The sequence below is a fragment of the Tachysurus vachellii genome, chromosome 14 (genome assembly GCF_030014155.1).
Source record: "Tachysurus vachellii isolate PV-2020 chromosome 14, HZAU_Pvac_v1, whole genome shotgun sequence".
Lineage (NCBI taxonomy): Eukaryota > Metazoa > Chordata > Actinopteri > Siluriformes > Bagridae > Tachysurus > Tachysurus vachellii.
The window spans coordinates 5,657,229-5,683,333 of record NC_083473.1 but is presented as its reverse complement, the minus strand read 5'-3'; the positions used below and the strand labels follow the sequence as shown (position 1 = coordinate 5,683,333).

Here is a 26,105-nt window from a genome sequence, read left to right as displayed (position 1 = left end):
TCCACCACAGTGATACATTCCTATGAAGGCGTCGTACAAAAACCTCTGTCACACTACAGTGACCACACACACTCACACACACACACACACACACACACACACACACACACACACACACACACACACACACACACACACACACACACACACACACACACACACACAGTTCAGTAATTGTTGTTATATTTACAGTACACAACTGTACGATTAAAGATTTCTTGATTATTTAGTTTTCTTTGTCACTCTGCTGTTTAAACTCAGTGATGTTTCAGTAAAAACGTCTGACTCTGGAGCACAGTGTACTGTACACACTGCAGAAGACTGGAGGAGAAAGAACACTGAATGATGGATTAGTGATGAGATTCATCTCTACAGTCAGAAACACAATATACATGACACATAAAGATAGTAAAGAATAACTTTTTAATGCTGCTCACTTCTACATCTCCAAATACAAATCCACACAATAACTCTGTAGTAGTGTGAGAATGACAGTAAGATTGGGGGAATGTGGTAAAGGTGTTTCCATACTTAGAGGACACTTTGCATTGGCAGCACATGCTTCAGTGATCTGGGAGTGTTTATAGTGCTGTGACTTTAACACTTCATGACTGAGAGCTGCTGCTACAGCAACTTCACCCACAGCTACCATGACTTTGATCCCCGTCTTCATCTGGACACTGATCCTCTGGACTCAAGGTCAGACACTGCTTCATATTTTATCTCTACAATCATCTGTTCATACTAATACACTTATTGTTTCTATTAGAATATTTCAGTTTCATGCTGCGTTATTGTGTATTTTTCAGAATGCAGAGGTCAAGCCACAGTAACTCAGACTCCTGCAGTGAAATCTGTTCTTCCAGGAGAAACAGTCACCATCAACTGTAAAACTAATCCTCAAGTGTATCAAGACTGGGGTTATCAACCTTTAGCTTGGTATCAGCAGAAACCTGGAGAAGCTCCTAAACTACTGATCAAAAAAGCAAATGAGCTACAGTCAGGTATTCCAGCTCGTTTCAGTGGCAGTGGATCTGGATCTGATTTCACTCTGACCATCAGTGGAGTCCAGACTGAAGATGCAGGAGATTACTACTGTCAGAGTTACCACAGTGGTGGTGTGTTCACACAGTGTTATAGAGTCGTACAAAAACCTCCCTCAGTCAGATTGTAGAGAGACTGAACTGCTGCAGCTGGGAGCGACTGCAGGTGCTGAGTTGGAGGATGTGATACGACACAATGACACTCTGTGGAGGAGAAGAACCACATCACACTAACTCACAACTCACATTAGAGATCTCTATATAATCATCACACCACACTGAACACAATCCGTCACATCCACTACTGTGACCAATAGCCACGTGACTGATCAGTGCTCATGGTGTCCTGACACTGACTAACTCACAGGTTTGTGTCCCTGCTTGATCCATTTCCACACTAGTATCCTCTGTCCTGCACATTTCAGCACTTTCCCTGCTCCCATCTCACCTCATTTATCTAGTCAGTTCATTAAAAATGCTTCTTGATTTGACTGAGTGTGTAACTGAAGGGAAAACACCAGTGGTGTAGTCGGGGCCATACGCAGGTATACGGTGTATGCTTACTTTTTCCCCAGGGCTGTTTGCGTATAACGACTTCTATGGCTTAATATTAGCTTATACCCTCGGTATACCCACTTGTTTTGCTGCTTAAAACGTCCATAATTTACCCTCGTCTTTTCTTCCCCTTAACTGCATCGTACGGAAGCGTATTGCATTCACTTGAGGAAAAAAAATCTACTCTGTTTTTCTGAATTAACGAGTTAATTATCTCAGAATTATGAGATCATTTTTCATGAATAAAAAGTTTTTTGCTCTGTTTTTCTGAATTAACAACTTAATGTGGATTGCATGGAAGTAAACATGTCCCGCCTTTCAAGTTTAATCCGGTTTAATTTTACTTTGGGTTTGAGACATTGGGAGATACTGCTGTCTTTAAGTAATATAAATGGTATTGTTATTAGTGCGTCAACTTTGCGCAGACACCTCAAGACTTTGCGCCTGTTCAGACGAAAAGAACATTCTGATCTGCTTGATGTTGCTGTGTTTCTCCAGGATCAGTTGAACCGATATGGTATGCTTCACGGATATAAGATGATGCATCTGAAATGCATTCAGGCTGGCTATGTGGTGACACAAGAGACAATCAGGCAATTGTTGAAAATACTGGATCCCCATGGAGTGCAACTGAGGCGCCGGAATCGTCTTCGGCGACGTTTGTATCATAATCCAGGCCCGAACTTTTTATGGCATGTTGATTCATATGATAAACTCAAACCATATGGGATCTGCATCAATGGTGCAATCGACGGGTTTTCACTAATACGTGCACCGTGAAGCATACCATATCGGTTCAACTGATCCTGGAGAATGTTATCTAAATTGTCCATTACAACATTCCCCTCCAAGATGATTCCCACCAAGGATGGGTGGAGACGGAGGGACAGGGGTTGCAGAGCCACATCTTCATTTTCTAAGCTGAGGATTCCAACTGGCACATGTTGGTACGAGTCTCCATCATCAGAAGCCTGGACAAGAGATTGGAGATTACTAAAATACATTTTAGCAGTATACAGTTTACAGGATAAGTGTATTTTAAGGCTATTGAAAGACTTAAAACTACATAAACATTCTTGATACAGGCCTGGAAAAGGCTGGCTTCTTGCATAGCTCCCATGTTTAAGTCTGTAATGTTTTAACAAGTATCCCCTTTTGTCACAAGCAAATATGCAATACTTACATTTCCAGATCATCTTGATTAGCCTTGCTTTGAAGTTGAATCTGCAGAGTAATAAAAAACATTAGATTGCTTTTTACATGATCTACAAAATTTCTATCCAAAATAAAGTACTATCTAGCTATCTATTTATTTATTTAGCATGTCATGATACAACAGACTCACATTAACCGAAATGTACTAGCTAACACCATGCTGATGAGCACGAGGTTGCATTTCTTTAAGACAACTAACGTTACATTTCAATTTAAGCTATTTTGTTTAATACTTCACTCACAAAGAAATGTAAAAACTTCTAAAAGGTTAATGATAAAGTTGCGCTGTATTTAAACCATGTTGGACATTTCTAATATGGTAAACCGCCAAGATGCAAAACACCATCGAAAAAAGATATAGTTTTACTCAACAGACGACGTTTTCGGTCATTTGTTTAATGAGAATTATTGATCAAAAAAAGGTTAAGCATTAGTTTTTAAATGTGACGATTCCAAAGAGCATGTCGTAACATAGGACTATGTAAAAGTGGCGGTTGCGACTGATCGATACAACATGATGGCGAACGTTAACATGTAAACTGCTGGCTAAATGTTATACATCTATCAAATGTTATACATATTATACATCATACATTTATCAATGTTTTATAATGTATTCGCTGTTTCAGACCAAAATGTAAAGTCCTACTCACCAGCAAACGTTGATGAAAATGCGCGCTGCATCCTTGTCTGACGTCAGTTCAAAGAGCCAATCAACATCTTCCTTGTATTGCGTTGCATTGACAACAGACTAAAATAAGCTAAGTTAAGTACATTCAATTTAAACAATTCAATAGAATGAAAAGTATCATGCAAATCATACAACAAACTAAAAACATGGAGTAATTGTACAAACATTTTGGAGTTTATGTTTATTGTACCTAAGTAGTTTGAATTAAAACAATTTCAGGGATAACAGTGTACACTGTACTGTCACCAAATTCAGCTCACACATCACTGATGTCCTGATAGTTATACTACAACACTTATTTTGAGAAACCTTGCTTTTTGATTATTTTTATTGTTTGCATTATAAACAATATACAACAATATACATTTAACTGTGATGTAAACTTCAATGTGTAAATCAGCTTTTGTCAAACATATGTAATCCTGCTGCTTATATAAGAGCTATTACAGATATTGTTAAACTCTATGGTCTCTGTACTTACTTTAGCTCAATGCACAATGCACAATACCAAGGGATATATCCGCTCGGTATTTGTGCTTCTGTCATCCCAAGGCATTTTGTGTGGAACCATTTTGTGCAGGTTCCACACTGAATCTATAAGGGGGGAAATATGTAAATTATATCTATAAAATATTTGCTTTAGGAATCCTGTAATGCATAAACATATTGAAATATTTAATTACTTTAAATTTATCCATACACTCCCTGACAAAAGTCTCCTATCCAAGTTGTAGGAACAACAGATAATAACTTGACTTCTAGTTGATCATTTGGAATCAGAAGTGGCTTATATGAAAGGCAAAGACCTCTAGATTAAGCTTATTTTACCAAAATAAAATCTTATCATGCCTTGACTTTTTAATTATTTAATTAGAACAGAAAGGTGGAGGCTGAAGTATGAGATGGAGCACCATCCTGCTGAAGAATTTGCCCTCTCCTGCGGTATGTAATGGGCAGCAAGAATGTCTTGATACCTCAGGCTGTTGATGTTGCCATCCACTCTGCAGATCTCTCGCATGCCCCCATACTGAATGTAACCCCAAACCATGATTTTTCCTCCACCGAACTTGACTGTTTTCTGTGTGAATCTTGGGTCCATGTGGGTTCCAATAGGTCTTCTGCAGTATTTGCGATGATTGGGATGCAGTTCAATAGATGATTCATCAAAAAATCAACCTTATGCCACTTTTCCACAGTCCATGTTACAATAGATAGTAAATGTTTGGAACATACTGTACTGTAACTAAACAAACAATGCATAATTGAATGACAAAATAGTTTTTATATGTGTATGAGTGCATTATGGTAGAGCATTACATTAGCATCGCAAAGGTTGTGGGTTCGATTCCCAGGGAACACAGATACTGATAAAATGTATGTAACTCAAATGCACTGTGAGTTTCTTTGGATAAAAGTGTCTGCTAAAGGCATTAATGTTAATGTCATGTAAATGCAAACATTGACTTCTGTGGGTTGTTTTTCTTTTCTTGTTTTGCCAGCGTGGCAGGGAACAGGGGGTTTAAGAGGTGGGCGGGGGTAGTAGTATACCACTTTTTTTTTGAGGACTACACCACTGGAAAACACTAAAATGTGCAGCACAGGGGACAATCCAGGACAAGGATAGGAAGCAGTGGGATAATGGATTAATTCATTCTCATGATATAATTGTGTTTAAATTGTAGTGTTGTTGTTGTAGAAAATTCACTATGTATATTATATTTATGATTATTTAACTGAATATTTATTTCACTTTTGTATGAGAAATATACAGGTGTTGAGTCGTGATTAATACAGTTAGTGTAACAGCATTTCCAGAACCATCACACCAGTCCCCAAGATTATACACTTATATTCTCCAGTGAGAGTAAATTATTATTATTATTATTATTATTATTATTATTATTATTATTATTATTATTATTATTATTATTATTATCAGGTGTCTTTCTCATGAATAATCAGGTTCTACAGCAGATACTGAGACAGATTCCTTGGTGATTTGTGTATGATGTGTATAATCAACAATGTAAAACAGCCGTGTTTACTGATTCAAAAGCTTTTATTAATAATTCAAAGCAGGACATTGCAGCGATCCACACACTTAACACATATTTAGGTGATAATTAAGAAGAAGAGCTGAGTTAAAGTGAGGAGTGTGTGAGCTCACATGTTAATAAGACAAATGAAATGATGAGAGTGGATGATTTGAGCAGTAAAGGCCACATGTAGCACACAGTGAAGCAGTAGAAGGTGAGCTGAGTAAAGTGTGTGTGAGCTCACAGCTCTGAGCACTGCTCTGTGTTCACTGTGCTCACCACAGTAGGTTGGTTGTCTTTGGAGGCCTCACAGGTCACCACCTTGTTCCTCCACTGATCCGGGTGGAGGCTCAGCGTGCTGCTCCAGCTGTAGAGGCCGTCCGCGTTCAGAACGGCGGCGCTGCGGCTCTCCCCCGAGCTCCAGCTGCTGCCGTCAACCTTCCAGCTCAACTTCCAGTCCGAGGGGAAGCCCTTGTAGGCCACACACACGAGTGTGACCTTCTCCTGCTGCAGCTCCGCACTGGAGGGGGGCAACACTGTCACACTGGGCTGGGTGTCACCTACACACACACACACACACAGACACACACACACACACACACACACACACACACACACACGCACACACACACACAGAGGTGAGACAGGAATGGACAGCTGTCAGTCACTCAGGCTTTGTTTCAGCTCACTGTGTGTGTTTCACTTCCCTTTATATCTTACAGAGCAGAACTGAGATCAGTGGAGCATCACAAACGTTTCACATTCAATTCAAATACTTTTACATTTTACAGCTATAATGATTTATATTATTGTGAACAGTGAAAATTAAAATTTAATTATACTGTATATTCAATAATTAGAAATATGAAAAATATTTTATAAATTATATATTAATATTTTTTAAAATGACATCATATTTATTATTTAAATAAATTGCTTCTAGTCTTCAGGACATCTGTTTATAGAGTCACAGTCTCTGAGATATTAAATGTAACTAGAATAATTCAGTGAAACTCTGTTACAGTCATTTGCACAAACAATTATATAAATGTTATTTCAGTTAGAACGAGCTATTATCACTAAAGTCAGACACATTTTATAAAACTTCTAAAATAAGAGAAATTTGAGAAACAAAATGATTTTATACAAACATCACATTCCCTAAAAGTGAATCTGAAGTTAAGGTCGCTATAAACTATATATTTTACACATTTTAACATTAATCTGAACACACTCCATTTCAGTCATTAATCTGAACACACTTCATTTCAGTCATTAATCTGAACACACTCCATTTCAGTCATTAATCTGAACACACTTCATTTCAGTCATTAATCTGAACACACTTCATTTCAGTCATTAATCTGAACACACTCCATTTCAGTCATTAATCTGAACACACTCCATTTCAGTCATTAATCTGAACACACTTCATTTCAGTCATTAATCTGAACACACTCAATTTCAGTCATTAATATGAACACACTCCATTTCAGTCATTAATCTGAACACACTCCATTTCAGTCATTAATCTGAACACACTCCATTTCAGTCATTAATCTGAACACACTCCATTTCAGTCATTAGTAAACAGGTTACTTACGGCCCACAGACAGTTTTGTTCCTCCACCAAAAGTGTACCACAGTGATACATTCCTATAAAGCCGTCGTACAAAAACCTCTGTCACACTACAGTGACCACACACACACACACACACACACACACACACACACACAGTTCAGAAATTGTTGTTATATTTAGAGCTTTACAACTGTAGGATTAAAGATTTCTTGATTATTTAGTTTTCTTTGTCACTCTGCTGTTTAAACTCAGTGATGTTTCAGTAAAAACGTCTGACTCTGGAGCACAGTGTACTGTACACACTGCAGAAGACTGGAGGAGAAATAACACTGAATGATGGATTAGTGATGAGATTCATCTCTACAGTCAGAAACACAATATACATGACACATAAAGATAGTAAAGAATAACTTTTTAATGCTGCTCACTTCTACATCTCCAAATACAAATCCACACAATAACTCTGTAGTAGTGTGAGAATGACAGTAAGATTGGGGGAATGTGGTAAAGGTGTTTCCATACTTAGAGGACACTTTGCATTGGCAGCACATGCTTCAGTGATCTGGGAGTGTTTATAGTGCTGTGACTTTAACACTTCATGACTGAGAGCTGCTGCTACAGCAACTTCACCCACAGCTACCATGACTTTGATCCCCGTCTTCATCTGGACACTGATCCTCTGGACTCAAGGTCAGACACTGCTTCATATTTTATCTCTACAATCATCTGTTCATACTAATACACTTATTGTTTCTATTAGAATATTTCAGTTTCATGCTGCGTTATTGTGTATTTTTCAGAATGCAGAGGTCAAGTCACAGTAACTCAGACTCCTGCAGTGAAATCTGTTCTTCCAGGAGAAACAGTCACCATCAACTGTAGAACCAGTCAGGCAGTGTACACAGATTCAAGTGGTGACCGTTTACACTGGTATCAGCAGAAACCTGGAGAAGCTCCTAAACTCCTGATTAAGCTCGTAAATCAGAGACAGTCAGGTTTTCCAGCTCGTTTCAGTGGCAGTGGATCTGGATCTGATTTCACTCTGACCATCAGTGGAGTCCAGACTGAAGATGCAGGAGATTACTACTGTCAGAGTTTACATTACATCAGTAGCACCTACCTGTTCACACAGTGTTATAGAGTCGTACAAAAACCTCCCTCAGTCAGATTGTAGAGAGACTGAACTGCTGCAGCTGGGAGCGACTGCAGGTGCTGAGTTGGAGGATGTGATACGACACAATGACACTCTGTGGAGGAGAAGAACCACATCACACTAACTCACAACTCACATTAGAGATCTCTCAATAATCATGAATATTTGAATGTTGAGTTTTTATTATGTTAAATTTCCATCAAATACATTCAAAACTGACAGACTTAGGTTTAGACCTGAAGGTCTTTATCTGCCAACTTAAATAACCAAATATGATTACTGGCTTTGAAGTATATACAATATCAGTGATATAAGTGCTCACTTATTTACATTCCTCCTCCACTTTCGGCTTTTCCTGTTAGGGGTAGCCACAGCGAATCATCTGTTCCACTTAAGTCAATCCTTGGTAATCCATGAATTACCTTTATTTCCTCTTTCAACACATCCATATATCTCCTCGTTGGCCTTAATCTTGACCTCTTACCTGGCAGCTTAATCTCCAACATCCTTCTACAAATATAACCATCTCCATCCTCTGTACATGTCCAAACCATCTCAATCTAGTCTCTCTGACCTTGTCCCCAAAACAGCCAACCTGAGCTGTCCCTCTGATGTGCTCATCCCTAATCCTGTCCATCCTCGTCACTCCTAAACAGAACCTCAACATCCTCATCTCTGCCTGGTGTCTTTTCCTCACTGCTACAGTCTCTAACCCATATAGCAGAGCTGGTCTCACTACTGTCTTGTACACCTTTCCTTTGATTCTTGCTGACACTCTTCTGTCACACAAACACTCCTGACACTTTTCTCCACCCACTCTAACCCGCTGTACTCGACTCTTCACCTCTTTTCCCGGCCACACTGGACATTTGACCCTAAATACTTCTTGACCTCAGACCCCTGTATCCTCACTTTTCTTTTTCCCTCCCTCTCGTTCTGTCTTACTACGACTGACTTTAATTCCTCTTCTTTACAAAGCAGACCTTCACATTTCCAGGTGTTCTTCCACCTGCTCCATACTCTCACTACAGATAACAATGTCACCCACAAACATCACTGTCCATAATGATTCCTGTCTGACTTCATCTGTCAAACTGTCCATCAACATAACAAACAAGAAGACACTTCCACACCTCCACAGGTATGTCATCTGGACCTACAGCCTTTCTATTCTTGATTTGACTCAGAGGCTTCCTCGTCTCATCCTTTCTAATCTTTCCTATTTCCTGCTCTACAATATTCTCGTCTTCCTTCCGACTCTCCCTCTCATTTTCCTCATTCATCAGGTCCTCAAAATACTCCTTTAATCTTCTCTGCACACTCTACTCTCTTTTTAGTACCTTTTCATTTCTATCTTTTATGAACCTTATCTATTGCACATCCTTCCCATCTCTATCTCTCTGTCTCGCTAATCTGTACATGTCCTTCTCACCTTCCCTCGTGTCTAACCTGGCATACAACTCAACGTATGCTTTCTGTTTGGTCTTTGCCACGTCTCTTCACTCCACCCTGCGATTCCTTGTAATCCTCTCTTCTTTCTTTTCTACGTCCCACATCTTTTTAGCTAGCCTCATCCTCTGAATTCTGTCCTGTATGTCCTCGTTCCACCACGTTTCTTTATCTTCTTTTATCCTATCAGGTGACACACCTAGCAGCCTCCTACCTGTCTCCCTGGTCACTTCTGCTGTAGTTTTCCATTCATCTGGAAGGTCTTCCTGACCACCCGAAGCCTGTCTCAGCTTATGTCTGAATTCCTCATTCTTTCTTTTTCAACTTCCACCACTTGGTCTTCTTTTTTATCTTTTCTCTTCTCTTTTTTCTGACCACCAGAAACATCTTACACATCACCAGCCAATGCTGTCTGGCTACTCTCTCTCCTACCACCACTTTGCAGTCACTCTGCAGTTAAATGAAGTCCACCAGGTCCTAAAAGACCACAGAGTATGTTAGAGAAAATACTTAAACAAAAAGCATCATAAGACCAACAGGTTCATTATGGAAGGTGTATGAAATTCTATTTGAATTTTCTTTTAAAACCTGAATAATACACTTTGCTACCTGACTCCTCTATGTAGAGACTCATTTGTACCATATTTGTTCCAGCATTTAAGTGTAGAGCCCTGCTAAAATTAGGGCCTAATAATTATTTAGTTTGTTTTTTTTCTTTTGCAATAAATAGTTTAAAAAAATTATTACTTTCAAACAGGAAATAACTAAGAAAAATTGTTGTTATAAAGAAAGATGTGTGTTGTTGTGTTAACCAATGGGGTGGTTTTCTCACTGACCTCGGGAGGTCAGAGGGCGGAGTGCGAGGAAAGAAGAGAGTGGAGTGCAAGGCAGACGGACGACACGAGGTGGCGGATATACCTGCGCGAATCGCACGGTCCGGGGAAAATCGCACGGTAAAGCGCGAAAACCGAGTTTGCAGACGGGAATAAAGGACACCTAGCAGATAAGAGACTTTGTGAGAGACAAAGGATACTGCAAGTTCTCTTCATCTCAGTGCTTAACGGGTTGCAACGCGGATAGTCGTGTACAGTGAGTGAGAACCGGAGAAACTAAGGCTACGCGAATCAGCAGGAGAGACCGGAGACCACGTGGAGACTTCTACTGCATCTTGGCCTTGTTTACATCGTTGGCTGGTGGATGTTTCCCTTTTGAGTTTCCCTGTTCCGTTGGATTGCGTGAGTACTACAGTATAAAGTGTTCATACGTTCACCTGAGCTCCAACGAAGTGCACCACCAAGACATTTAAAATCCCAGCTGGGTAACATTACATTTGGGGGATTTTGGTTTGTTTTATTTACACTTGTTTGAGAGAATAAATGTTTTTTTATTGTTTCTACAATTTAATCTTCTGTGTTGTCTTGTTTAAAGAAAGAGATTGGACTGTTATGTGACTTGACATATGTTTTTGAAGTGTGGTACAAATACCCTCATTATTATTATTGGTTATCATTAATTATTGTGATTGATAGAGGAGAACAATTAAAGGAACACTGAAGTCTGAAGCCCGAGGTTAAATACAGCAGTTTGAGTAACTTTGGTAATACACATATCACACCTTCGGTAAATTTAGATGTGCCTCTCACGTATAAAGTTATATCCCTAGACAGATTTGAGCCAGTTAATCAGTGAGAGGGCTACATAAGAATGGATTTTACTTTGTGGTAGGTTCTAAATCTGGGATATGTATTTATTAAACCACACAGACATTGATAATTTTGTCTGGTCGTGAGGGCCGAATGCTACAGTACCTTTTTCCAGATGGCAGGAGGGTGAAGAGTGTGTGTGAGGTGTGTGTGTGTTGTCATTCACAATGCTGTTGGCCTCGCGAATGCAGCGTGTTGTGTAAATGTCCATGATAGAGGGAAGAGACTCCAATGATCTTCTCAGCTGTCCTCACTGCAGGGTCTTGGGATCCGAGATGGTGCAGTTCCCAAACCAGACAGTGATGTAGCTGCTCAGGATGCTCTCAATGGTCCCTATGTAAAAAGTAGTCAGGATGGGGGAGAGAGATGAGCTTTTCTCAGACTTTGTAAGAAGTAGAGACGCTCCTAGGCTTTCTTGGTGATAGAGCTGGTGTTAAGTGACCAGGTGAAGTTCTCCACTAGATGAACACCAAAATATTTGGTGCTCTTGACGATCTCTACATGTGATCTCTACATTTGATTACAATAAAGAACTAGACTGTAACACTACAACATAGAAACAATCTACATATAATTGTATACATTATGCACATTGATATTTTTCAACAACGAGATCATTTACCTGTTTTTATAAACTTTGGTTATAGAAATTCTTTAGTAACAGCTATACATTATATGGCTTTAATCAATATACATGACAGGTGTATAGTAACTAGCACTTTATATGAGCTTGAATGTGACTGGTTGAGTCTGAAAGCTTCTGAAGTTTGTGCAAACACAAGCAAACTGGGTATTTTACATTTTTGTTTGTCTTTTTTCACCTTAAAGATTTCTGGTTGTTTATCAATTAGTTTTTAAGATATTGCAGTTTCACAATAAAGGTGAAAAAGGTTCACATGTAGAGTCTATAGATATATTCTATGTCATGATCAGATTCATATTTGCAGCAACTGACAGATGTGTTTCCATACTTAGAGGACACTTTGCATTGGCAGCACATGCTTCAGTGATCTGGGAGTGTTTATAGTGCTGTGACTTTAACACTTCATGACTGAGAGCTGCTGCTACAGCAACTTCACCCACAGCTACCATGACTTTGATCCCCGTCTTCATCTGGACACTGATCCTCTGGACTCAAGGTCAGACACTGCTTCATATTTTATCTCTACAATCATCTGTTCATACTAATACACTTATTGTTTCTATTAGAATATTTCAGTTTCATGCTGCGTTATTGTGTATTTTTCAGAATGCAGAGGTCAAGTCACAGTAACTCAGACTCCTGCAGTGAAATCTGTTCTTCCAGGAGAAACAGTCACCATCAACTGTAGAACCAGTCAGGCAGTGTATAGTAGCTCATATGGTCACTACTTACACTGGTATCAGCAGAAACCTGGAGAAGCTCCTAAACTCCTGATTAAGCTCGCAAATCAGAGACAGTCAGGTTTTCCAGCTCGTTTCAGTGGCAATGGATCTGGATCTGATTTCACTCTGACCATCAGTGGAGTCCAGACTGAAGATGCAGGAGTTCCCTTTCGAGGGAACTCGACGCTGCGTCAGTGCTGACGCTATGGGAACGCTTCTGTGAGGAAGTTGTGTCTGAAGCTCTGTGTGCACACACGCCATTTTAATGGCTCGGGAAGGACACGTGACGGAGTGATTACGCGCCAGCAAGTCCATATAAGGGCATCTACGTCACACTACTCCAGCTTCTTTGTCTTCAGGAAGCGCTCTGTGTATGTGTGTCAATTGTTTGTCCTGTCTGTCTAGTACAGGGAGAGAAAAAATTATTTTAGGGAAGCTAGGCAAGGAAAATAATATGTTGCAAACTAAGCATTTTAAGAGATGCGTGCATCCGTGCCCCCGCTTTATCACGGGGGACGACACGCACTCTCTTTGCGTCGTTTGTTTGGGAGAGGAGCATGCGCGGTCGGCTCTCGAGGGAGCCGGCTGCGTGCATGGTGAGGGATTCCCTCGGCATATTCTCCGATCTCGCCTAGCTGAGTTAGCGGAAACGGAGCAAGAGACGAGTTCCCTTTCTCTTTCCCTCTCCCCTAACACCCTTCGCTTGGTTTCGGTTTCGGGAGCTCGCGCTGCGATTTCTCCCGACCCGGAAGTGAGCATGCCGCTTTCCGCGTCGAGCTCTGAGGAGCTCGATGTGGGCGTGGGGGAGCTTCCCCCCTCCGAACAGCCGACAAAATCAGCGGCGTTCGGGGAGCTCCTCAAGGCGGTGACGCGCGCTGTGTCTAGATTAAAATTAGATTGGCCGGAAGAGGAAGTTAGTGTCGTCCGTTCTAAGCTAGACGACTACTTTCTGAGTTCAGGCCATAGGCCACCTTCACGCAGGCGGCTGCCATTTTTCACAGACCTCCATGCTGAGGTGTCGAGGTCGTGGAGAAGTCCATTTTCAGCGCGTGTTTTTTCCCCTGCCATGTCTGACCTTTCGGCCATTATAGGGCTTGAAAGCCATGGGTATGGGGCGATGGCAAGTTTGTAGAGACGCTTGCGGGCTATCTCTCACTTACATCAACCGCATGGCGGAAGCCTGCCCTTCCATCCAAGCCATGTAGAACCACTTCAGCCCTTATGGGTAAGGCCTACGTGGCAGCAGGCCAAGCATGTGCGGCCCTGCACACCATGGCGGTTTTGCAGGCCTACCAAGCTGACCTGCTTACAGACCTCGACGGTGGCGAGGGATTGGAACCTCAGGTGGTGTCTGAGCTACCGCCGAGCCACTGACATTGTGCTCCCCCGCCGCTGCGAGCAGCCTGGGCCATCTTCCAGCCGCACCCAACCCTCTCCTAGTCCACTCAGGGCAGTAAAAAGGGTTAGTGTGGGTGCCCGTGCCCCCCCGTCTAAGACTAGGCAGGCCGGTCGGCATACCTGGTCCCGGTCCCGTAAGGTGAGCGGGGACCTTAGGTCCATCATCTCGGCCAGGCGGGCTACAAAGGAGCCCTGATGCTTGAGGGCTGGGGTTCCTAGGAGCATCCTATTCAGGAAGGCCCCTCTACTGCCTGCCCCGCCGCCTCTGGCGTTTCGGGGAGCAGTAAGGTCTGTGCCCGCTCCTCTTCCTTGCACAGAGCTCCCTGAGTTGGCACCTGCCAGTTTCAGGGCACTTGGGAGGTCTGCACAAGGTTGACACCACTATCAGACGGCCAGGCAGCGTGAAAACTTCTGCCAGGTGTGTCTCAGTGGGTTCTGGATACCGTAGGAAAAGGCTACAGCATCCGGTCCTCCTCTCGTCCCCCGCGCTTCGAAGGTGTGCTGCCCACGGTTGTTGGCAGGCACCAGGCGGTGTTCCTCCAAGAGGGACGTCTCTCACTTCTGAGGAAAGGGGCCTTAGAGTTTTTTCCCCTCCCAGAGCGGGACTCCGGCTTCTACAGCCGATATTTTGTTGTCCCCAAGGAGGACGGGGGGCTGTGTCCAATTTTGGACCTCCGGGCTCTGAACTGTACTCTGAAGACGTACAAGTTCGGGATGCTCACGCTCAAGGTTATCGTGTCCCAGATCAGGTCCAAAGACTGATTGGTGACGATTGACCTCGTGGACGCTTATTTTTACATAGGTGTCCTGCCAGAGCACAGGAAGTTCCTCGGGTTCACTTTTGGAGGCGAAGTGTACCAGTATTGTGTTCTTCCTTTTGGCCTAGCTCTTTCCACCACACACATTAACAAGGTGCATGGACGCTGCCCGGGCACTGTTTTGTCTCCGGGGCATCCGTGTACTGAATTACCTGGACGACTGGCTCATTCTGGCCCAGTCAAAGGCTGTGGCGGCCAGTCATCGAGATGTTGTGCTTGCCTATATGAGGTCTCTAGGCCTCAGGTTGGACCCAGATAAGGGTGTGCTTTCTCCTTTTTAGAGAACCACCTTTCTGGGGCTAGTTTGGTACTCCCCCACGATGCGGGCACATCTGTTACCCGCTTGGGTGGCTTCCGTCTTACCAACGGTGAAAGCTATTTGGCTAGGCCAGGACCTCTCTGTCACCGAGGCGCAGAGGGTGCTCAGCCTCATGTTGGAAGCAGCCAACGTTATCCCTTTGGGTCTGCTTCACATGAGGCCACTCTGGCTCTGGCTCAGGGGTGCGGGCTTTCATCCTCGCGGACATCCCCTGAGGGTTATAAGGGTTACGCGCTGTGGGCTTCATACCCTTCTTATGTGGTAAGACCCCGGTTTCTGGCCTTGGGTCCCACTCTAGGGGCGTGTCACCATCGCAGGACTCTTTCGATGGACGCCTCGCTTTCGGGCTGGGGAGCGGCCTAGGATGGCCGTCCTGCCCAGGGTCTATGGGAGGGCCCTTATCTCTCGTGGCACATAAACTGCCTGGAGATGAGGGCTGTGTTTCTAACAGTTCCTTCCACACCTCAGGGGCTGCCATGTCTTAGTACAGACAGACAGCACTGCGGTGGTTCCCCATATCAATCATCAGGGCGGTCTGCGTTGTGCCCCCGTTTCAGGTTGGCACAGCAGATTCTGCTCTGAGCAGAGACCAGGTTCCTTTCGCTGAGAGCGATTTTCATCCCAGGGCATGTAAATCTGGAGGCAGACTTCCTGTCGAGGCAGGTGCTGCGGCCCGGGGAGGGACGTCTCCACCCCACGCGTTGGAGCGAAATTGGTATGGACGTGGCCGAGGCTCCGCCCGTACGCCTCCCCCCGGTAGCTCTGCTCCCGCAAGTCCTAGCCTGAGTGCGCCACGACCGGGTCAACCTACTCCTAGTTGCCCCTCGTTGGCCCTCTCCAGTTTGATTCACGGTCTTAGCCTCCCTCCTGAACGGCACTCTATGGAGGTTCCCGTCAGGGAGGACCCTCTCTCTCAGGGGCAGGGGGTAATCCCATACCCCCGCCCCGAGATGTGGATGCTTCGGGTCTGGCCCCCGAGGGGGACCAGTTCCTAGAGGCAGCCCTCTTATGAGGTGACCGAGTCTCTACTGAATGCTGGGACTCCCTCCATTAGGAAGCTATATGCTCTGAAGTGGAGGCTTTTTCGCCTCTGGGACGATGAACACTGTCAGGATCCAGTTCACTGCCTGGTTGGTACAGTGCTGGAGTTTCTGCAGTCCTGCTTTTCTCGGGGCCTGTCCCACCCTACTTTAAAGGTGTACGTGGCCGCCATCGCTGCGAGCCACGAGCCTGTCCTCGGGGCCTCCTGGGTAGGCACCCTCTGGTCTCTCGCTTTCTGCGTGGTGCCAGGCAGCTGAGGCCTTCCTGCAGACCACGCTTTTCTTCCTGGGACCTCTCTGTGGTCCTGGAGGGGCTGCTGGTAGCCCCCTTTGAGCCCATGGAGTCAGCCTCTGAGTAGTTTCTGGCCCTAAAGTTGGCTCTGCTCCTAGCCTTGGCCTCTCTCGAGAGAGTGGGGGATTCTCAGGCTTTGTCCTGGGGCAGGATATGTCCCTAAGGTGCCCAGGATGGCTGGCTGTCCAGTCATACTGCTGGCCAACTGTCCCTCGCCCCATGAGTCGGCGGGACAGGAGAGGCTGCATTTGCTTTGCCCACTGAGGGCCTTGAGGACTTATGTCCACCGCTCTAGCTCGTGGAGTAACTCCTCCGCCCTTTTTGTCCGTCCTGGGCCGGAATAAGGGTCATCCGGTTTCCAAGCAGCACCTGGTGTACTGGGTAGTGGAGGCCACTAGCTCAGGCCTATGAGGTGCGCGGTCTTGCCTCGCCTCTCGGCATCAGGGCTAACTCCGCTAGGGGTATTGCCTCATCCAGTGCCTTGGCCAGGGGTGTTCCCTTTGAAGGTGTTTGTGTTGCGGCAGGTTGGTCCTCTCCGCCCACCTTTATCTGGATCTATAACCTGGTCTTGGACCCTACTCCAGGGTCCCAGGTCCTGCAGGGCCTTGATGGTCTGTTCCCAGTCTGCTCGTGCTCTCTCACGGCTTCTGGCACAGTCATCAACCGGTGCGTGGCGACGTGGGTATTGGCGTTCCCATAGCGTCAGCACTGACGCAGCGTCGAGTTCCCTCGAAAGGGAACTACACCAGGTTACGTATGTAACCCGGTTCCCTGAGAAGGGAACGAGACGCTGCGTCGCTGGCCACGCTCCGGGCATCCTCTCGCGCTTCCTTCAGACAAATAGAAGCTGGAGTAGTGTGACGTAGATGCCCTTATATGGACTTGCTGGCGCGTAATCACTCCGTCACGTGTCCTTCCCGAGCCATTAAAATGGCGTGTGTGCACACAGAGCTTCAGACACAACTTCCTCACAGAAGCGTTCCCATAGCGTCAGCACTGACGCAGCGTCTCGTTCCCTTCTCAGGGAACCGGGTTACATACGTAACCTGGTGTAGATTACTACTGTCAGAGTTACCACAGTGGTGGTGTGTTCACACAGTGTTATAGAGTCGTACAAAAACCTCCCTCAGTCAGATTGTAGAGAGACTGAACTGCTGCAGCTGGGAGCGACTGCAGGTGCTGAGTTGGAGGATGTGATACGACACAATGACACTCTGTGGAGGAGAAGATCCACACACAATCTTCACATATACATGATGTAAACTCTGACCTATTATTCTCTGTGATATTGTAGGATTTCTTATTATTAACAAGCAGCAGTCAATACAGCTATGATTAATGAACATGCTTTTTTATTTATTTATTATTATTTGTTTTTTAAAGATTTGGCACCTAAATCAATCATTCATTCATTCATTCATTCATTCATTCATTCATTCATTCATTCATTTTCTACCGCTTATCCGAACTACCTCGGGTCACGGGGAGCCTGTGCCTCAGGCGTCATTGGGCATCAAGGCAGGATACACCCTGGACGGAGTGCCAACCCATCGCAGGGCACACACACTCATTCACTCACGCAATCACACACTATGGACAATTTTCCAGAGATGCCAATCAACCTACCATGCATGTCTTTGGACCGGGGGAGGAAACCGGAGTACCCGGAGGAAACCCCCGAGGCACGTGGAGAACATGCAAACTCCACACACACAAGGTGGAGGCGGGAATCCACTAAGCCACAGTGCCCCCTAAATCAGTCATTTTTAATAGAATAAAAATAACATCTTCCCACTTTATGGACTCAACTAAAGAATATTTAACAAAAATGAATCAGAAATGCTGAAATTTGCTTCAGTATTTTTTTCTATATCATTGCATGTAGTGATTATTTAATCGGCTGCAATAATAATAATTACAACCCACATCCCATTAAAAAAACATCATCAACAGTATAATTACTCATTCTGTTGGAACAGCACTGTGAAGGTTCTAGTCCTGCTCTCTTCTGTATTTAGCCACAAGTTCTCATCACATCTTTTGTCTGGTGATTTATTTTGGAAAGTATCTTCTGGAATGTCTAATCCAACCCTGGTAGTCTTCATCAGAAATGTCTCCTTACTCCTCATTTATGGTGTCCAGTAAAGACATTTGCTCATGTGGATGATGGTCATGAACCTTCCACCTCTATGTTGAGAGAACAAACTCTTCTATGGAAGACGATGTATGGACCATGGAGGCAGGAATATTACTGACATCCTGGGATGTGCATCAAACCAGTCAGTGACTGCAGCAGTCTAACAGAATACCACATCTTCCCACACAGCAATGAATGTAGAAGAAGGTAGTTTCTTGCCTCAGGTTGATTATGCAGATCATCCAAATGAACTGAACCTGTCTGTATTGTATGGGGCTAATGAGTGATTTGTGTAACCATCACTTAACACTGCTGCATACATATTTTTTCTTTTATCAGAAATATCTACTGATCTCACTCGGATCATCTGTGACTCTTAGGCAGGGATTCAGCACTTTGAGGTTTTTTAATGTTTTAATCATATTGCTTTATCCACACTAGCTTTTTGTTTAGTAGTGGGAGACCTGGATCACATGACCTATGTTAAACAACAAATATATTAGTGTTTGTCCTCAGTTCTGAATATTTTCTTGCTGTTACAGGTACCACATGCTTGTTCAGTGCTCATGGTGTCCTGACACCGGCTAACTTGTGGGATCCTGTCCTGGATTATTCATTGTCCACTCTATTACCCCCTGTTTGTTTTCAACACGTGGAAGTTAAACCTCAGCCCCTGTCAGCTGTCCAACTTTAGGCAAATATAAAACCTCCCCTTAATCATCAAGATCCTATTAAAGTTTTAAACACAGCAGTTATGCTGAAAACTACATAGGAATAAATTTCCTGAAATGTATCAGTCAGGATTTAGGCCTCATTATAGTACAGAAACAGCGATGGTGAAAGTAGTAAATGACCTGTTACTTGCCTATGATCAGGGTTGTGTCTTCTTGCTGATGTTGCTTGACCTTAGTGCAGCTTCTGACAGCAATGGTCATACTATTTTACTGGAAAGGTTAGAAAATGTTGTTGATATTAAAGGAACAGCCCTCTACTGGCTCAGGTCTTATTTGACTGATTGTTTCAGGTTGTAGATGTAAATGGTGATTTCTTTATGCATAGTAAGGTTATGACCAGTGTTGTATAAAGAACTAGAAAGCAATACTTGAGTAAAAGTACAAGTATCGTACAAGAAAAAGACTTTGGTAGAAGTGAAAGTTACCTTTTAGAATATTACTCAAGTAGTGTTAATTTCGTCAGACGAGACGAGACGAGACGAAATATGTTCGTCAACAACCTTTTTTTCATGACTAAGACGAGACGATGACGAGACTGCACCACTGTCCAAAAACACTGACTAAGACTAAATTAACATGCATTATTGTTGACGAAAAAAGACGAGACGAAAATGTTTTGTATAAAATAAAAACTAAGATAAAATCTCTCTTCATTTTAGTCTACAATTGTCTCTGCTTTTTCATCAGCTGTTACGCCTTTAAAATATTCAGCACGAGTTCGCGGCTTCGTGCTGTTGCTCAAGTTACAGGTCCGCGAAGCGGATCCCGCTTATTATATTGCTACCTACCAAATAAATCAATAATTTGACACAAAATGATGATTTAAAAAGGAGTTTATTGATTTAAAAACAATTGTATTGTTTCCGCTAAAGAAAATAGTGCGCTCCATCTCTACCGTTAGAATCCTGTGTGTTCGAGTGTATGCACTGTTTAAACGAGTGTTCTCAACTTCTCACTGATACCTTTGTGATTCGCGGAGTTTTGACAAGTTTTATAGCCTTGATATTGTTTCTTATTCAAAAGTGGTGACAGAAAAAACTCAGCACCCCCAACCTGAAAACTCTTCCCACCCCCCTGTCACAATCACATCATAATCAACATGAATAATTAGGCTTAAAAGCAAATGTATATGTAAGGGAATCAAGTTTAACAATTACATGTAATATTGCTCCAAATATCATCAATAATGGTGTGTGCAATACCATGTATAACTTGCATTAAGTCGGTAATTTATATATATACACACACCTACAGTTTTGATCTTAGGGTTTTCATTAAGACATTTATTTCCACTATAACACTCGTGTTCCTGATATTATTGCATTTAATGAGGCCTCGTTGTATTTATTCTTGCAATAGATTCCAGATGTGGTCAAGCTACAATTTTTTGACTAAAACTAGACTAAAATTAAAAGACTTTTAGTCGACTAAAACTAAGACTAACAAAAAAGATATGTGAATGACTAAATATGACTAAAACTAACAAGGACATTTGGCACAAGACTAAGACTAAATTAAAAATAGGTGACGAAATTTACACTACAGTATACTCAAGTAAAAGTCTTAAAGTATCTGATATTTACTGTACTTAAGTATCAAAAGTAATTTTCTGATATTTAATGTACTTAACAATTTGAAATTTCAGTGATTTTCGGAAGGCATAACAGGCACTTCATCTGGTAGGAAGAATGTTTCATTCCAATGTACAGAAACATTATTTGCGAATACAGCTAGAGGTGTATAACGTTATCTTCTTCACCCTGTTCACCGAGTTCACCACTATCGTCGGGGTGGTCGTCTACGACAGGGGCGGCCAACCCACGGCTCTTTGCCTGGTTTCATGCGGCTCTTACGTTCATACCGAAGTTTGTATTTGTGTCTTTTTAATATGTGTGTTCGCTCCGCTTGAGTTCAATAGGGTATTTTCGTCAAACGCGCATGTTAGTGGGATGAAAATACCTCAAAGTTTCCCAATAGGAGCAAGATCATTTGAATAAACAATTTGTGTCAAGTTCGCTCTCAAAATGGCAGGGAAAAAAAAAGGTGATGATCATGTGTGCCCATGTGTATGATGTGACTCTTTACGGTAACACAGTAAAAAATGTGGCTCTTGGTCTCTGACTGGTTGCCCACCCCTGGTCTACGATAACGGGAGGTCCTCCAGTAGGTGCTTCCATGGCGGTTTCAGTTGTGCTTCCACCTCCTTTAGCAACATTACGATGAAATAGAGCTTGCGGAGCGTAATGCAATCTAGGAGCAGTGATTCGTCAAACCTCCCTTATTGCAGTCGCACACATTTCTTCTGATTTTATTTTGTAGTAACGAGTAACGAAGATGCTTAGTGGAAATGTATCGGAGTAAAAGTATACATTTTATCTAGGAAATGTAGTGGAGTAAAAGTGAAAGTTTACATACATTTAAATAGCGAAGTAAAGTACAGATAAGTGAAATTTCTACTTAAGTACAGTAACAAAATATTTGTACTCCGTTACATTACAACACTGGTTATGACCAGTGTTCCACAATGTTCTATTTAAGGCCTAATGCTTTTTCCCACATATATTCTACTTCTGGGTAAAAATATTAGAAAAACTTGTTATTAGCATCCACTATTATACTGATGACATACAGTGATAGTGTATTTTATGTGGCTTTGCTAAAACTTTCTCAGTAAGGCTGCAAAATGTGTTAAGGACATTAGACAGTGAGTGTTTATTAACTCATTTCTGCTTAATTCTGAAAAGACAGAAGTGTTTGTACTACAGTATGAACTCATGCAGCCACAAGTAAGCTTGCAGATTCTGTAATAAATCTCAATGACCTTTTGGTTTCATCACGTGTAGCAGTAAAAGACTTTGTTGTGATTATTGACTCATCTTTCATTTAAAGCTCATGTAGATAATTTAACTGAGATGACCTTCTTAGTTATTTTTTTAGTACAGTATGAGTAATATTTAGAAATATAGTCATGGTTATAAGGTAGAATTTCCATAACCATTGTGTAAGTATTTTACTGACACAAACACTGACAATACATCAGATGGTTATTATTATTATTATTATTATTATTATTATTATTATTATTATTATTATTATTATTATTATTATTATTATTATCAGGTGTCTTTCTCATGAATAATCAGGTTCTACAGCAGATACTGAGACAGATTCCTTGGTGATTTGTGTATGATGTGTATAATCAACAATGTAAAACAGCCGTGTTTACTGATTCAAAAGCTTTTATTAATAATTCAAAGCAGGACATTGCAGCGATCCACACACTTAACACATATTTAGGTGATAATTAAGAAGAAGAGCTGAGTAAAGTGTGTGTGAGCTCACAGCTCTGAGCACTGCTCTGTGTTCACTGTGCTCACCACAGTAGGTTGGTTGTCTTTGGAGGCCTCACAGGTCACCACCTTGTTCCTCCACTGATCCGGGTGGAGGCTCAGCGTGCTGCTCCAGCTGTAGAGGCCGTCCGCGTTCAGAACGGCGGCGCTGCGGCTCTCCCCCGAGCTCCAGCTGCTGCCGTCAACCTTCCAGCTCAACTTCCAGTCCGAGGGGAAGCCCTTGTAGGCCACACACACGAGTGTGACCTTCTCCTGCTGCAGCTCCGCACTGGAGGGGGGCAGCACCGTCACACTGGGCTGGGTGTCACCTACACACACACACACACACACACAGAGGTGAGACAGGAATGGACAGCTGTCAGTCACTCAGGCTTTGTTTCAGCTCACTGTGTGTGTTTCACTTCCCTTTATATCTTACAGAGCAGAACTGAGATCAGTGGAGCATCACAAACGTTTCACATTCAATTCAAATACTTTTACATTTTACAGCTATAATGATTTATATTATTGTGAACAGTGAAAATTAAAATTTAATTATACTGTATATTCAATAATAAGAAATATTAAAAAATATTTTATAAATTATATATTAATATTTTTAACTGACAACATATTTATTATTTAAATAAATTGCTTCTAGTCTTCAGGACATCTGTTTATAGAGTCACAGTCTCTGAGATATTAAATGTAGCTAGAATAATTCAGTGAAACTCTGTTACAGTCATTTGCACAAACAATTATATAAATGTTATTTCAGTTAGAACGAGCTATTATCACTAAAGTCAGACACATTTTATAAAACTTCTAAAATAAGAGAAATTTGAGAAACAAAATGATTTTATACAAACATCACATTCCCTAAAAGTGAATTTGAAGAAAAAGTCACTATAAACTATATATTTTACACATTTTAACATGAATCTGAACACACTCCATTTCAGTCATGAATCTGAACACACTCCATTTCAGTCATGAATCTGAACACACTCCATTTCAGTCATTAATCTGAACACACTCCATTTCAGTCATTATTCTGAACACACTCCATTTCAGTCATTAATCTGAACACACTCCATTTCAGTCATTAATCTGAACACACTCCATTTCAGTCATTAATCTGAACACACTCCATTTCAGTCATTAGTAAACAGGTTACTTACGGCCCACAGACAGTTTAGTTCCTCCACCAAAAGTGATCCACAGTGATACATTCCTATGAAGGCGTCGTACAAAAACCTCTGTCACACTACAGTGAACACACACACACACAGTTTAGAAAATGTTGTTATAGTTACAGAACACAGTTGTATGACTAAAGGTTTTGAGCAGAAATGACACAGAATGAAGGATTAGTGATGAGATTCTTCTGAGAATTTCCAAGATATTAAACAAATCTATGAAGTTTAAAATTCTCTCTGATTAACATATTTATGCATCTTAGACCAAAATGAATTTATCAGAAAATCTTCATCTGACTCTAGAAGTAAAATCCACACAATAACTCTGTAGTAGTGTGAGAATGACAGTAAGATTGGGGGAATGTGGTAAAGGTGTTTCCATACTTAGAGGACACTTTGCATTGGCAGCACATGCTTCAGTGATCTGGGAGTGTTTATAGTGCTGTGACTTTAACACTTCATGACTGAGAGCTGCTGCTACAGCAACTTCACCCACAGCTACCATGACTTTGATCCCCGTCTTCATCTGGACACTGATCCTCTGGACTCAAGGTCAGACACTGCTTCATATTTTATCTCTACAATCATCTGTTCATACTAATACACTTATTGTTTCTATTAGAATATTTCAGTTTCATGCTGCGTTATTGTGTATTTTTCAGAATGCAGAGGTCAAGTCACAGTAACTCAGACTCCTGCAGTGAAATCTGTTCTTCCAGGAGAAACAGTCACTATTAACTGTAGAACCAGTCAGGCAGTGTATAGTGACTCAAATGGTCAGTGGTTACACTGGTATCAGAAGAAACCTGGAGAAGGTCCTAAACTCCTGATTAAGCTCATAAATCAGAGACAGTCAGGTTTTCCAGCTCGTTTCAGTGGCAGTGGATCTGGATCTGATTTCACTCTGACCATCAGTGGAGTCCAGACTGAAGATGCAGGAGATTACTACTGTCAGAGTTGGCACAACATCAATGGCTACTGGTTCACACAGTGTTATAGAGTCGTACAAAAACCTCCCTCAGTCAGATTGTAGAGAGACTGAACTGCTGCAGCTGGGAGCGACTGCAGGTGCTGAGTTGGAGGATGTGATACGACACAATGACACTCTGTGGAGGAGAAGAACCACATCACACTAACTCACAACTCACATTAGAGATCCCTCAATAATCACCACAACACACTGAACACAGTCCATCACATCCACTACTGTGACCAATAGCCATGTGCTTGAGCAGTGCTCATGGTGTCCTGACACTGACTAACTCACAGGTTGATCCATTTCCACACTAGTATCCTCTGTCCTGCACATTATTAAAGATGCTTGTTGAGTTGACTGAGTGTGTAACTGAAGGGAAAACACTAAAATGTGCAGCACAGGGGACAATCCAGGACAAGGATAGGAAGCAGTGGGATAATGGATTAATTAATTCTCATGATATAATTGTATTTAAATTGTAGTGTTGTTGTTGTGGGAAATTCACTATGTATATTATAATTATGATTTTTTAACTTAATATTTATTTCACTTTAGTATGAGAAATATACAGGTGTTGAGTTGTGATTAATACAGTTAGTGTAACAGCATTTCCAGAACCATCACACCAGTCCCCAAGATTATACACTTATATTCTCCAGTGAGAGCAAATTTGTATTATTATTATTATTATTATTATTATTATTATTATTATTATTATTATTATTATTATTATTATTATCAGGTGTCTTTATCATGAATAATCAGGTTCTACAGCAGATACTGAGACAGATTCCTTGGTGATTTGACTAACTGGAGCTTATTTATGCTCCTACTTGAACATCCAGACAGTAAAGCATTACGATGATCCAATCTAGAGGTAACAAATGCATGAACTAGTGTTTCTGCATCATGTAATGACATCATATTTCTTATCTTAGCAATATTTCTGAGATGAAAGAAGGCTATTGTTGTGGTATTATTTATGTGAGCTTCAAATGAGAGACCGGTATCAATAATCACACCGAGGTCTTTTACTGCTGCACATGGTGTAATAAAATGACCATCCAGTGT

The 26,105-nt window shown here is 42.1% G+C and overlaps 4 gene segments (V, D, J or C); 2 read left to right on the top strand and 2 right to left on the bottom strand.

Moving 5' to 3' along the window:
* Positions 1–24,101, bottom strand: part of LOC132856623 (Ig kappa-b4 chain C region-like) — a 52,616-nt gene extending 28,515 nt beyond the window's left edge. The window contains exon 1 of the C gene segment in view: positions 24,041–24,101.
* Positions 1–26,105, bottom strand: part of LOC132856622 (immunoglobulin kappa constant-like) — a 135,162-nt gene that overhangs the window by 8,098 nt on the left and 100,959 nt on the right.
* Positions 640–1,189, top strand: LOC132856621 (immunoglobulin kappa variable 3-15-like). The segment is given in 2 exon segments: positions 640–699; positions 810–1,189. Coding segments are annotated over 2 exon segments (414 nt in total).
* Positions 24,556–25,091, top strand: LOC132857297 (probable non-functional immunoglobulin kappa variable 6D-41). The segment is given in 2 exon segments: positions 24,556–24,610; positions 24,721–25,091. Coding segments are annotated over 2 exon segments (420 nt in total).